This window comes from Camelus bactrianus, chromosome 9 (genome assembly GCF_048773025.1).
Source record: "Camelus bactrianus isolate YW-2024 breed Bactrian camel chromosome 9, ASM4877302v1, whole genome shotgun sequence".
NCBI classification, from domain to species: Eukaryota; Metazoa; Chordata; class Mammalia; order Artiodactyla; family Camelidae; genus Camelus; species Camelus bactrianus.
The window spans coordinates 56,987,373-57,001,935 of NC_133547.1; the positions used below are offsets into that span (position 1 = coordinate 56,987,373).

Genomic DNA, 14,563 nt, shown 5'->3' on the forward strand with positions numbered 1-14,563 from the left:
GAGACCCAGGGTGGAAGTGATAATCCCTGGGTCATACAGAGAACCTGGGTTAGAACCTAGGCCTTCCAATGTCCAGTCTGCTCTTTTCTCTGCTCAGTTTCTCCCCCTCTGGCTTCTGAAGTCGGGCTCACCCTGGTCTCCTCTTACAGTGAAACAGGGCCCCTCCAAACTCATTCCACTCAGGTCCCAAAGTATATTTTCCTCCCACCTGTGCTACATGCCCAGCTTTGTGTTACAGGAAAACTAGACACTTTTATCTCCAAAGCCCAGGAGCAGGACTTGGGTCTTCTGTCACCCGGCATAGAGCAGGGCCGTGGGAACTGAACTCAAAGGGCCATGAAGTAACTGAAAGCACCAGTGTCTGGGAGTGTGCAGACAGACTCTGGATTAGCTGGGTCGCACCATGTGCTCGCTGGGTGACCCGGGAAAAGTTCCTTAGACACACCGAGCCCAGCTTCCTTATCTACAAAATGGGTACTGCGTCTGCCGCTGCCCAGGGTTGCTGCAACAATTAAGTGAACTCATGTGTGAAGGTGCTTTGTAAGCTCTATAGAAAAAGGTCACTATTTTATTAAGCACTTCTGGGATCCAGATGGTGAATTTGAGGTTGTCTGGTTATCAGTTAGAGGGAGAAAAAGGCCCGAGGCCCTGGGTATTTTAATGGGGCACGCAACTGAAGGCCAGCTTAGAGGTCCTTATGCCAGCCCTGCCCCAACTCCCCAACACCCATGAAGGTATCCACAGTCCATCGTTGTTCCCCACTCCCACTCCAGCAAGCTAAGCCCACTTGCATCTCAGCAGAGCTTCCAGGGAGTGGACACCTGGCTCTGAGTGGGTGCAGGCCTAGGGGCCAGGGGTCACACGCATTCTAGGAGGATGTAGCTGGCTTGCAAGACTGTCTTTTGGGATGGCTGAAAAACCTTTGATCTGCCCTGAGGGGAATGCGGGCATTTGACTGTGGCCTGCAGGACAGACTCTTTTTTCTAAGAAATGTGGGCCGTGATACAGATCTGCTTCAGCTTCAGCTTATTCCACTGGGATTGTGCAAGTCTCGGCCAGGCCCTGGGGCATCATGGCAGTTTTCTGCCCTCCTGCTACACTGTCTGTTTGTCTGGAGGCCAACTTGTTCCCAGCAGGGGCTCCAGTCAGCCAAGGGCATCACGTGCTCTCCTCCTGGGCTGGTCCTCTCCTGGCCTGTAGTCATGTGAGTGGGGGTAGGGGCACAAAGGCTGGGGCCCAGCCCCCTACACCACCCAGACAGATTGTCCTAAGGTACCAGTTTCAGCCCCAGCCCACTCCCCTGCAAACCCACCGCCCCAGTGCCCCCACTGGTGGCACCTGACTGGTGTGCGGTTACCACCTGCCTATGTTTAATTCATGGCTGGGGGATGGGATGAGCTTCCCAAGAAAGTAAAGAACTTCCTTAGGGTCTTGCCCAGTTCCTGCCTGCCCACAGGGCACAGGGCCCCAGCCTCCCCAGGCTTGGCGCTGAGAGGAGAAGCTGCCGATGGGCCCCAAGGACCCTGTCCCAGCAAGGGCACAGCCATTATTCGTTAATCCGCAGCCCTGGAATGTCTACGGGCCAATCAGCAGGGTCTCAGAGGGCTCCCCAAGGGCTCTAATAATCCTGCAATGATTAGCAGGGGCCACGGGGTCATTGCGAACCACTCACTAGTTTGGTGGGCTGGCTGACCAGCAGCCGGAGGAGGGAGGGAGCCCAGGATTGAAGCTGTCTATCTCCTTTCATGCCAACGCTGACAGAGGCTGTTTGGACACACCGATTACTCACCAGCCTCCCCCTTTTGTCTGGCAGCCCAGCCTGACTCCTTGAGATTGTGAATAGCTCCATCCAACTTGGGAAGCGAGCTGGACAGCTGAGCACCCAACAGGCCCATGCTGAGGCTGGAGCCCTCCCCCAGGCTGCGGGGCCACCGGCCTGGCCTCCTGCCCATGTTCCTGGCTCTCCTTGGCATGACCTGGGCAGAGGTGTGGCCCCTCCAGCTGCAGGAGAAGCAGGTTCCAACGTCTGGAGGTAAGGGGCTGTGGGTGAGAAAAGAAGTAGAGGAGCCATGAGCCCTGCAGAAGGGTCCCAGGGGGCTTCTAGAAGCCAGTTCCCAGGCCTGAGCCCTGGGCATGCTGGTGTGATTTAAAGAGCCACCCTTAAACAGTCCAGGGGTCCGAGATGGATGGAAGAGGCTTGGGGCCGAAGAATGAAGGGGAGTGGGACCAGGCTTGGGAGTGAAGGAGGAATACCGGGAGCCTGCAGCGGGGCCCAGGAGAGGCCCAGTGGCGGAGAGGACCCCTAGCCAAAGAGGCTGCTGCGAGCCTAGGGCTGGCCCCCTCCTCACATCCAGCCCCCATACCCTTCTATCACCCCACCCCCAGCTCTCAACCCAAGGCTCCTTTACACCTCCACCTGTCTCTGTCTCAGCCCCACTCTTTTCTGCATCTCTCTCAGTCTCCCCCATCCCCCTGCTCCAGATCCTCCCACACACACCCACCATCATCCAGTCCCATCTCAAGTCTTGTATCTAAGTGCAAGTCTGTACTCTCATCTCGCCATGGTGACCCCCACCCCATCACCCAGAGGACAGGCCCAAGTCCCACTGCTCAGGTGGTCTGAACTTTTCTCCCGCCCCAGCCCTGAGCAGGAAGGAGAGCTTCCTGCTCCTCTCCCTGCACAACCGCCTGCGCAGCCGGGTCCACCCCCCTGCAGCCAACATGCAGAGAATGGTGAGTACCCCCAACCCCCAACTCACCCGGGGGACGGCTGGAAGGGACCCCTGAAGAAGGCGGAGGAGGTCATACCGGTTCCACCTGGCAGGGCAGGAGAGGCTGCCAGTCAACTGCACACTTCAGGGACTGTGCCTGGTTGCCAGGGGAGTGGTGTGGGGGAGACAATGCTTCCTCCGCCCCCAAAAGGCAGCCCTTTGGCCTTTCATTGCATCTCTTCCTGTTGTCTCGGAGACCAGGAGACATGGAAAGAGCTGGGGTCCCCTCTTCCAGGGAACAGGAGCATCACAAAGGAGTCCCAGCAGGATGGGGGAGTTGGGGGGAGGGAGAAGTATCCTGCCAGGGGTGGGAGGGGAGGAGACTTGTGTGCGACCAAATCTGCTGCTTTTCCAGCAGTTTGTCTAGACGACTAGGAGGGGGCCCTCTCAAGTTCCCTGCTCATTCACTGGGTTTCCCACCACTCCCTGAGGGCTTCAGGGTTGAAGGTGTCATCCTGGGGCCCAGAAATGTTGCCCCAGTATTATGGAACCCCAGCTGCCCCAGCTCATGGTAAGAGTCCAGGGAGCGAGGGCGGGACAGCATGGGGGCGGGCAGGGTTCCCCATGGCTGCTTCCCATAAACTCCTCCAAGCCTGGCGACCTTGAGAGCTCCCGGGTCAGGTTCCCAGGAGGTGGGGGTGGGGAGGTCTGGCAGGAGGGGGTCGCTTCTCCCCCTTTCCTTGCTTTGCAGTGGCTCTGCCCCTCCTCAGGCCCAGGTCCTGGCTCCCATCTCCTACACTGGTGAGGGTGTGCTCCCAGCCACTTTCTGTATTTTCCATGGCTCTTAACAGCATTTCATAAAAAATGCAAGTGAAGCACCACCGCTCAGCCTCAGTCACATCCACAGTTTTGGCCCTGGGCACCCCTCCGGGCCTTTAGGCCTTTTACCTAGTAGAGGCTGAGGTCCTTGGGGTGGTGCTGAGCTGTTGAGACGCCCCAGGCAGTCCCCGGTGCTCCCAGCTCTAGACCCCATTAACGGTAAAATCACAACCACCATCTCTCAAGTGCAACCCTTTCCTCCCTGCATCCATTTAATCCTCACAATCTTATCACATAGGTACCTTACTATTTCCATTTTACAGAACAGTATGTTGAGTCTTATGGAGATTGGGGGAACTCTGTAGGTCACACAGCTGGCATGAAGTGGCTGGGCTAGACCAGGGCATGATGGTGGAGTGACATGTCATCCTGGTTGCTGAGCCCTTGTTTCAGGGGAGGGGCAGGGCAGCTGGTGCGTAGGTGGGGAGAGCAGATTAGGCTGCTCCAGAGAAGTCAGGTTGCTGGGCTCAAAGTGCTGAAGCCTTGGAGACCTCTCACACCGTCTCTGGTCCTGCTTCCCAGCTGGTGCCCCTACATACTCCAAAGCCAGGATTGGGGGATAGGACACAGAGGCCTGGCTGCTGTGGCTCTTTGTGTCACAGAGGGGAAGCCAAGAGGGAGTTGACAAGCCTTTCTGACAATGGCCAGGACTAGCTTTAGCTAACAGAGGTCTCTGTTTGAAAGGCTTGGGCACTGCCCAGGGCTCACATTACTAGACAAGAAAAATTACACAGCAGAAGTGCATCCCATCACCTGGGTTGGCATCACACCCCCAGGAACGCCCATCCCCCTTAGTGGGAGGAGCCCTGGGTGGGGCCTGAAGGTACCCACTGAGGGAGTCAGGAGGACTGAGGTTCTCAGTCCTGGGCGGAGCTGGGCTCTGGGTGGCGGGTCCAGCCAGGACAGGTGCTTTTCCAACACCTTCAAGCATCCTTTGCAGGTCCCATCTGACCTTCCCTGGCCTCAGTGAAGTAGGTGAAACTCGCTCAGAGCACTCAGGCAGCCAAGCAGGTCCCAATCCAGGGCTCTCTTCTCTGCATGACCAGTACCCCTGGAGGCGCAGGAGCCAGTGGGGGGTCGGATCACTAAGGGCTGGCTCAGGGACCCCTGCTGATGTTGCTGTTTGTGCCCATTCCCCCAGGACTGGAGCGAGAACCTGGCCCGACAGGCTCAGACCAGGGCAGCCTTCTGTGGCGCCCCGGCCCCGAGCCCGGCCTCTGTCCCCCGGGCCACCCCGCAAATGGGCTGGAATGTGCAGCTGCTGCCCGCGGGCTCAGCATCCTTCATCCATGTAGTAGGCCTGTGGTTCTCAGAGGGGCAGCAGTACAGCCATGTGGCAGCCGAGTGTACCCCCAACGCCACCTGCACCCACTACACTCAGGTAAGGCCAGGGTAGCAGCTCTGAGGCCCCTGCCCTGCTGGGCCAGCTCAGAAGGGCTACAGTTTCTCCTCAGATTGGTGGTTGCTTTTCCTCCCATTTGTTTAGTTTTACTTTTTTCAGCTCTAAATACGAAATATTTCAAAACTAAATCAAATAATGGACTCCCTCTTACCCATTACCGAGATTTAGAAAATGTTAACTATATTTGTTTCTCATTTCTTTAAAACAAATAACTAAACTAAGGCCTCCTCCTGCCCTCCCTTTCCTCTATCCCTTCCCAGAGGTAACCTTCCTGAAGTCCAGGTTTTTCACTTTCAAGCATGTTTCCTGGTTTTTTTCCCTCAACAAAATGTGTCTTCTCTATAACTGGCATTGTTTAGATGTTAAGGAACAGCAGTGAAAAACGTAAAATCCCAAGCATGTTTTAAGCCTTTACTACACATGGAAGTGTTTTGATACCTTTTCTACTTGTCCAAGTGGGTGGTGTGTTATTAAATCCTACCTAAGTGCTCTCCCTGTGTGTCTCCTTTTGCAATTTGTGTTTATCACTCTAGATCACATTTATAAGATTTATTTCCATTGATCTCTCCTTGCTTCCCTCTCCCTACTGGTAATCACTAGTCTGTTCCCTGTATCTGTGAATCTGCTTCCTTTTTGTTATATTCACTAGTTTATTGTCTTTTTTAAAAATTTCTCATGTAAGTGCCAGCAGACAATATTTGTCTTTCTCTGACTTACTGCACTTAGTATAATACCCTCCAACTCCATCTGTGTTGCTGCAAATGGCAAAATTTCATTCTTTTTTATGACTGAGTAGTATTCTGTTGCAATATACATACCACATCTTCTTTATGCATTCATCTGTTGGTGGACACTTAGGTTGATTCTGTATCTTGGCAATTGTACATAATGCTGTTGTAAGCATTGGGGTGTGTGTATTTTTTCAAACTATTATTTTGGCTTTTTTCAGATATATACCCAGGAGTGGAATTGCTAGGTCATATGGTAGTTCTATTTTTAATTTTTTGAGAAACCTTTATGCTATTTTCCATAGTGGTTGCACCAATTTATATTCCCATCAACAGTGTACAAGGGTTCCTTTTTCTCCACATCCTCGCCAACATTTGTTACTTGTGTTCTTTTTCATGATAGTCATTCTGACAGGGGTGAAGTAGTAACTCATTGTGGTTTTGATTTGTATTTCCCTGGTGATTAATGATATTGAGGATCTTTTCATGTGCCTGTTAGCCATCTGCATTTCCTCTTTGAAAAATGTCTATTCAGTTCTTCTGCCCAATTTTTAATCAGGTTTTCTGATGTGAGTTATATGAGCTGTTTATATATGTGGGATATTAATCCCTTATCAGTCTTACCATTTGCATATATTTTCTCCCATTCAGTAGGTCATCTTCTTGTTTTGTTTATGGTTTCATTTGCTTGCAAAAGCTTTTAAGTTAAATTAGGTCCTATTTGTTTATTTTTGCTTTTACTTCCTTTACATTAGGAGACAGATTGCCCCCAAAATTGCTATTTATGTCAAAGAGTGTTCTCTTTTCCTTTAGGAGTTTTATAGTATCTGGTCTTACATTCAGGTCTTTAATCCATTTTAAGTTTATTTTTGTGTATGGTGTTAGAGAATGTTATAATTTTATTCTTCTACATGTAGTTGTCCAGTTTTCCCAACACCACTTATTGAAGAGACTGGGTTTTCTCCATTGTATATTCTTGTTATGGCTCACTTTGTTTCATCTGTATCCCTATTTCCCTCTCCTCCCATGTTATTTTGAAGTAAACTTCAGATATCATATAATTTTATCCATAAATAAGCATGCATCTTTAAAAATAATCACAATACTAACATTAATATATATTTTTAATGTTAACTCTTCCTTGCCTTCCTACTTGAAGGGCTGTAATTCATCTATGTATCATATGCTCTAACAGTTTTTCAAATGTTAAAATACTTACATATTAGTAAACAGCTGCTACCTCTAGTTCCCAGAATGCACCTGGCCTAGCCTCTTCCCTGAGACACCTGGGGCCTCTCCTACTATCTAGAACCAAAGGGTGAATGTCTGGCACAGTAGTAGGTCTCCAGGATCCTGCTCCAGGCCAGCATCTGTTCTGATTGGCAAGTATGCATGCCTACTAGTTGTTACATATTTGGAATATCTGCCTACTTGGCATGTCATGTGATGTGAAATAATGTAATGCTGGTGTGTGTGTATGTATTATTTTTAACTAATTGCTACATTTGGTTTGCTAAATATTACTTGATAGTGAAGTTGACCTCTGATTTTCTTTTCTCATACTGCCCTTAGCTAGATTATACCAATGTTCTACTAACCTCATAAAATGAGTTGGAAGCTTTACCTCATTTTCTATTTCCTAGAATAGTTTCTATAATATTTGCTGTAACTATTCTGTAAAACTATTTGGGCTTTGTTCTATTTTTCAGTTGTTTTGTGTATGTATATGTATCCATAGATGTTTAACTACTGGTTCAACTTTTAGAAATGGCCATAGATCATGTCAGTCAGATTCGCTATTTCTTCTTGAGTCAGTTTTGCCATGTTCTATTTTCTAGGAAATTGTCCATTGCATGCTTTCCAGTTTGTTGGTCATAACTGTTCATTACTTAACAGAGATTTAAAACTAGAATTAAATAGATTTCAAAAATATTTCCTGTGTCTGTAGCTATGTTCAACATTCTCCATTTTGTTTATTTGTGCCTCCTCTCTCTTTTATTCTTCATCCGTCTTCCCAGAGGTTTGTCTATTTTAACAAACCAAATTTTTGTTTGTTTTTATTCTTTTTTTCTATTCTGTTTACTAATTTTTGCTCTTATTTTTATTATTTTTTTTCTTTATTTACTCTATGATTCTTTTTAATATTCTTGATATGGGTTCTTAACTCATTAATTTTAACTTTTTTTCACTTCTGCTATACGCCTTTACATCTATAAATCTCCCTTTCAACTTTGTTGGCTTCATCCCATAAGTTTTGATATTTAGTGATTTCATTGTCATTTAGGTCTGTGAGTTTCCTATTTTCCTTTATGATGTTGTCTTTGATTTTGAAATATATATTTAAATATCCAAACTATGTTTTCTCATTTACTTACTTCTAAATTATTTATTTTAGATTCTATTGCATTGAATTCTCAGAATGTGGCCTGTAGGATATTGGTTATTTGATTTTCATTGAATCTTGCTTTGTGGTTTAGTGAAGGTCAATGATTGCAGAAGTTCCCTGCCCTCCTAAAAAGAATGCATATTCTCTAACTGTTGGATACATTTGTAAGACTCCATGTGCACACCTCCCTGCTTCATGCTGGCCATTTTTAGTGGCTGCCAGAGTTGGCTTACCTATTCATTGATTTTAAGACTGTAAATCTACATTTTGAATACTATGAAACTTATGTCTGTTAGCTGTTACTGAATGACACATTACCCTAAAATTGAAAATCTGAGGATTCTGCAGGTGGGCAGTTTGGCTTGGACTTAGCTGGGAGGTTCTTCTGATCTTGGCTGGGCCCACTCCTGCAACTGCAGTCGGCTGATGGGTGGGCTGGGAGCTGGCTGTTGAGAGCAGCATCACCTGGTTCATCTCTGCCCTTTGAGGTGGCTAAACCTCCAACAGGCTTGTTCACATGGTGGCTGAGCACCAAAGCTCTATGAGAGTGAGTGCAAATTGCAGGGTCTCCTGAGGCCTAGATTCAAAAAGGTTCAGTATCACTTCTGCTGCATTCTGTCAGCCAACACAAGCCATAGGGCCCCCAGATTCAATGTGTCAGAGAGAAACTCCTCCTCTTGATGCAAAGAACTGCAGAGGCACATTTCAAAGAGCAGGCGGTAGGGAGAAGTGAAGGGTTGTGGCCATTTTTTTGCAGTCATCACAAAGCCATGGATGTCCAAGTCCTCCTTCACCACTGTCCTCTACCCATCCACAATCTTCACTCCCTTCAGGTGTCACCTGACTCTCACCTCCCCACCCAGAAGGCCTTTTAGACTACTCCCATCCATCTTTATAGCCCTGCCCAGCATGGCTGCTCTCCTGGGGCCCCCAGGGAGGTGAGGGAGCTGTCTGTCTGCCTGGTCTGGGGTAAAAGCTGGGTCCCCCTTCCCCAGGTAGGCATCATCTGTGCTGCTGGCCCCCAGACTGGGAGTTGGGGGGAGCTCATGGGTTTCTGAGCCACTGTGTCTCCTGCAGCTGGTGTGGGCCACCTCGAGCCAGCTGGGCTGTGGGCGGCATCCCTGCTCTGGGGCCCAGGCTGGGATGGAAGCCTTTGTCTGTGCCTACTCTCCCGGGTAAGCCCCCTCTGTGGCAGCTGCCCCACCATCCCCTGCTGGTCTGTGAGTGGCATGCTTTCACCCAGGGTGAGACACTCACCCACCCACAGGCCTTTACTCCTTGGTTTGCACCCTGGGTGGGAGAGGGAAGGTGGGAGAAAGGGAGAGGGTGCAGAGTGGGGCAGCACCAAGCAGAATGTGGCTTCTCCTCAGACGCCCCTTCCTGGAAGCACTATTCCTACCCTGCGTTCAGGGAATTTGCCCAGAATTCGTTTGGAGGTCTTCTTTTCTTTCCTAGGAAATCTCCCTGTCTCACCCAGCTCCCTGACTTCCTGGCTGGGCCAGAAGGAACTGAAGGGGCCAGTGAGGCAGGCAGTAAGGCCTGCCCCTGCCGTGCCCAAGGCCAAGCCCTTCCAGCTCCCTGCTACTTGCTCTCACAGAGGCAACTGGGAGGTCAATGGGAAGACCATCGTCCCCTATAAGAAGGGCGCCTGGTGTTCACTCTGCACGGCTAGCGTTTCAGGCTGCTTCAAGGCCTGGGACCACGCAGGGGGGCTCTGTGGTAAGTGCCCCACCCTACCTGCCTCTGGCCAGGCCAGCAGATACCTGAGAGCTCGATCTGTGATCCAAAAGGAGGGTGGCTGCCCCAAAAGCCATGGCCCTCACTCAGCACCCAGGGAGGCACCTTCCTAGCCTGCCTAGAGGAGGCCCCCTCTCAGAGTTTCCTTCTTGTCTGACCAGAGGTTCCCAGGAACCCATGTCGCGTGAGCTGCCGGAACCATGGACATCTCAACGTCAGCACCTGCCACTGCCACTGTCCCCCTGGCTACACAGGCAGATACTGCCAAGGTGAGGGCACTTGGAGTTCCAGATGATGACTCCCTGGGAGACCCAGTGAGTTGTCTGCACACTGCATATAGTCACTCAACAAGCATTTACTGAGCACTGACTGTCTGCCACAACCTGAGCTGTGCAGGGGAATCAAAGTGAAATCAGATCTGGCCCCTTAGGCTCTGGGATGGTGAGGAGAGGACAGTATTAGGACCCAGAAGCGGATTCCTTTCCCACCATCCACCCTCCCCAGCTCTGTGACCATGAGCAGTTCTGCTCCCAAACCCCAATCTGCTTTTCTTTACAAGAAGATCAAACCCAAGATGCCAAATGTGGCAGTGGTTCCATCCCTGAGAGGGGTTTTCTTGCTGTGGTTCCCCGCACATCCACAGCCTGTGGGGGGCAGTCCAGGGTCCAAGGGCTGTGAGCTGAGTGTTGTCCCCTCCCATCCCGTCCTGGCAGTGCGGTGCAGTGTGCAGTGCATGCACGGCCGGTTCCGGGAAGAGGAGTGTTCCTGCGTCTGCGATGTCGGCTATGGAGGAGCCCAGTGTGCCAGTGAGTCTTGCCCCTAAGCCCCTTGATGAGCCGGACCCCTCCCAGGACCCCCTCGGTGTGAAGCGGGGTCTGGCTCTGACCATATCACAGGAACACATCATGGGCACCTCTTCCCCATGCCCGCTCAGTGTCTTCACAGTGGTAGCTTCAATTTGGCCATGGTGGGGGTCTTTCTACCACAGAAATGGCAAATGCTAAATTCATAGATTTTTTTTTTTTTTTGAGACAGCAAGAGAGATGGTTGTTACACATTTACCAGCACATCACTGACCCTAACCCACTCTCCAGTTTGGAGCAGGTGGCCAGAGGAAGGGGCACCTTGAGCTTAACTCCCTGGCAGGGTAGGAAGGGTAATGATTCGGAGATCCACACACACAAAATCAGGCTCCCCTCCCCCCAGCCAAGGTGCACTTTCCCTTCCACACCTGTGACCTGAGGATTGATGGCGACTGCTTCATGGTGTCCTCAGAGGCAGACACCTATTACGGAGCCAAGATGAAGTGCCAGGTGACGGTCAACCCCCGCCTTCCCAAGCACCACTTCCTAGGGTTCAAGTGAGGGTCTTAATGGAGGAACCCTGGACCAAAAGACAAACTCCTTTTACTTCTCCTAACCTGACTCTCACCTTTAGTATAAAGTAGGGATCACAAGTCAGAGGCCCATGGGAGCCAGGAGGTCACTTAATGAGCTGAGGGACCCCTCCAACCCCCATCTAAGTCAGGATGTTGACTCAGCCTGAGCTGCGGGCTGCCAGGCAGGAATTTGAGTTCAAGAAAGCCAAAACCTGGGAATTTTCAAGAGAACCAGAAATTCAGATTTTCACTGGCATCTCTTGATTTATTAATGTTGGCAACCAATTCAAATGCATTTAAGACACTGAGCAGATGAAGCAAAACCCCTCCAAAGGTGAGATGCTGCCATTCTGGGCCCCTGTGCACAGAGAGAGGAGATATGGGCAGGGAAGAGGAAGGGGGACCCCTGCTCTAAGGCAGGAGGCTGTGTGTGTGTGTGTGTGTGTGTGTGGCAGGGGGGTTGATGACAGCCTGGCCAGCACATAGATTTGACATCCATGGCCATGGTGGGTGGCAGGATGGAAAGGAAAGGTTGGCCTGAGCTCTGGGGCCCTGCCAGCATGACCCAGAGTCGGGGTTACAGGGAAAGGGCGGGATGCTAGCCCAGATTGAGAGCCAGAAAGTGCAGGACATCCTCGCCTTCTACCTGGGCCGCCTGGAGACCACCAACGAGGTGACCAACAGTGACTTTGAGACCAGGAACTTCTGGATCGGTAAGTGCCTGGCTGATCGGGGGATACGGTGAGTGTTGGGGCTGGGGGTGCTCCAGGAATCTGAACCGTATAAACCCACAGTATTCTTCAGCAGATAGTAAGCATGTGGTGAGGGCTGGGCAGAGTGGAGCCAGTAGTCATGCTGGTGGCCCTGTTTCCTGGGGAGAGAGCTGAAGAGAGAGCCACCAGGGGTGCTGGAAGTGCTGGGAAGGGGGTTTGAGGGTAGGGGGCCAGACAGGCATTAGGCAGCAGGCTCTGGGCTTGGACTCTCATCTCAGGGAGCCTGGGCTGCCAGTGGAGCCCAGGGATTTCAGGTGTGGGGCCAACCCTGGCTGCTGTGGGCTCACAGGGCTCACCTATAAGATGGCTAAGGACTCCTTCCGCTGGACCACTGGGGAGCACCAGTCCTTCACCAGTTTCGCCTTTGGGCAGCCTGACAACCAGGGGTGAGTCTGAGCTGCCCCCCCCCCCGGGCCCATCTTCTAATCTAGGCCTGCTTGATGAGCCCTCAGACACCAATGAACAACCTCCACTGAGCCTGCTGCCTGGTGGAGTACCCTAGAGTCTGGGCCTTTCCTGATGCCCAGGTGCCAGGAAGGCTGGGCACAGCTGGGTGTGGGCCCAGTGCTAAGATGAAGTATACCCTTGGCGTCGAGGGACTCATATAAAAGAGAGGAAACCCAAGATGTTTTCACCCAGCCACCGTCCCCATCGTCCCCTCAGCTGTCTCCCCATCCCTCTAGTGTCTGTCCATCCCTCCTGCTGTGCCCACTCTGCCTGTATCAGGACACTGGTCCTGGACCTCTCTAGCTGGCCACCCACCTGCATCCACACACCCACACATCTGCCCACCAGCCAGCCTGTACTGAGGGCGTTCTGGTTACATCACCCAGCCCTGGTCCTCAAAGCCCAGGAATGCTGGGCTTTGGAGGTGGTCAGGCTGTGTGGCCACCAAGGGCCAGAAATCTCACCTAGCCTTCCCTCTACCTCCTTGATGGCAGCCATGCCCCTAAGCCCCCTGACAAGCCGGGCCCCCTCCCAGGACTCCCTCAGTGTGATGCTAGGTCTGTTCCAACCTTCCCCCCTACCACTGGTGGCTGGTGTGGCTGAGTGCTGGCCATGGTAAGTGGAGCTGTTACCCCAGAAGAGTGCAGTGGTCTGAGGAGCAGGCATGGAGCTTGGGGGTGGGTCTGGCTCCCAGAAGCCCCAGAAGTGGGATGGGGGCACCTAGGAGTCACCTCCCTAGATGCAGTTGGCCCGCTAGGGTGGAGGATTTAAGCCTGTCCCAGATTCCCAATTTCATTCCTCCACCCTGAGCCCTCAACATCTTGGCCTGGCAGGTTTGGCAACTGTGTGGAGCTGCAGGCATCGGCCGCCTTCAACTGGAACGACCAACGCTGTAAAACCCGAAACCGTTACATCTGCCAATTTGGTGAGGGCCTTCCCACGGCTCCCCTCCTCTGGTCCCTGTCCCCTGGGGTACCTGCTGGCCCACTCCAGGCTGCTAGGATATCCAGGTGACAGGCTTGGAGAGTGTCTGAGCACACAGGGCCATGAGGACGTCCTGCTCAGGGCTTTGCTGAACCTATAGGCCCCTGAAGCCCAGGGGGTAGGTGGGGCCGGCTTCATGTAGCACGTCCACGCAGTAGCAGGACCAGAACTACAGCCTGGCCAGGAATTTCTCCAAGATTGCTTCCCTCCCAACTCTAAAGCTGCCACACAGGGACCTGTTGAGCTCCTCAGTATTCACTGATTCCCTACAGCCCTGTGAACTGTGGTTGGAGCAGAGGTGAAACCTAGCCCAGAACCGGGCCCCAGCAGCACCTGCTGTAAGGGTCTGGAGCTTGGCATGTGACCTTGGCCATTTCTGGACCCTGGGCAGTCGCTGACCTTCTTTCTGTTCTCTTCCTTTCCAGCTCAGGAGCACATTTCCCGGTGGGACCCCGGGCCCTGAGGCTCAGCCAGGCCTCCCCTCTGCCAGTGCCTGAGTGCACAGCCCTGCTTGCCTGTCTGCCCACCTGTCTGAAACAAGGGCCGGACTGTGACTGCAGGCCCAACAGCCAAAGAGGTCTCAGACCTTTCAGGGAGTGGGGCAAGGGGACATGTGAGGTTGACAGAGAGCCTGACATAGGGGGAGGGGAGCCTGGGTCCCCCAAAGACTGCTTTTGGTTGGGAAGATGGATCTTAATTAGGCACTGAAACAGGAGTCTCGGCCAGCGGTCAGAAGAGGCCATTCTCCTCCAACTGGGCTGGGCCCTCTGGGGCAGATGGAGGTTCCTTACTGCCCAGGGTGCACCACACAAAGGATTAAACTAAGTTATGGATCAAACAGACTTGTGAATGTTCATTGTGAAGGGGAACCTAGAACGATCCTGGGAAGACCAGAGGGCCCCCAAGGCATCACTTCCAGGGAGACTCCTACCCACCGCAGTCCCTTCCCTGTTTACCCACATGACCCACGCCACCCACTGGAGGTTTTCAGACTCTCATTCCTGAGTAATGCAGATTTACAATTCTCTTTTGCATCCCTAATTTCCAGCTCCTCTCACCACTGCCTCTCTCAACTAGTTTCCGTTCACACCCTCTCTTTTCATTCATTATGCCTACTTCTACATGTTTCTTTTTTCTT

General features: G+C 51.8%; 1 protein-coding gene across 3 annotated transcripts; it reads left to right on the forward strand.

Moving 5' to 3' along the window:
- The first annotated feature begins 1,476 nt into the window (after positions 1–1,476).
- Positions 1,477–14,263, forward strand: LOC105073711 (C-type lectin domain family 18 member A). Of its 3 annotated transcripts, none has more exons than XM_045521565.2 (12): positions 1,477–2,032; positions 2,642–2,733; positions 4,732–4,971; positions 9,184–9,281; positions 9,704–9,825; positions 10,005–10,112; positions 10,557–10,649; positions 11,050–11,156; positions 11,805–11,934; positions 12,213–12,380; positions 13,275–13,366; positions 13,851–14,263. In XM_045521565.2, exons 1-12 carry the CDS (start codon positions 1,894–1,896, stop codon positions 13,920–13,922), a joined length of 1,461 nt encoding a protein of 486 aa, XP_045377521.2. In that variant the 5' UTR covers positions 1,477–1,893; the 3' UTR covers positions 13,923–14,263. The 3 variants fall into 3 exon arrangements, with proteins under 3 accessions (XP_045377521.2, XP_045377524.2, XP_010959370.2); XM_045521568.2 differs by having other exon boundaries at positions 12,230–12,380; XM_010961068.3 differs by having other exon boundaries at positions 1,487–2,032; positions 12,284–12,380.
- Positions 14,264–14,563: the final 300 nt, after the last annotated feature.

Bases quoted from the DNA above. Each gene is read 5' to 3' on its own strand.
- LOC105073711 (XM_045521565.2), top strand. From the start codon at position 1,894: ATGCTGAGGCTGGAGCCCTCCCCCAGGCTGCGGGGCCACCGGCCTGGC. The intron at 10,113-10,556 runs GTGAGGGCACTT...CCGTCCTGGCAG, and splicing joins CACAGGCAGATACTGCCAAG to TGCGGTGCAGTGTGCAGTGC. The intron at 11,935-12,212 runs GTAAGTGCCTGG...CTCTCATCTCAG, and splicing joins GACCAGGAACTTCTGGATCG to GGAGCCTGGGCTGCCAGTGG.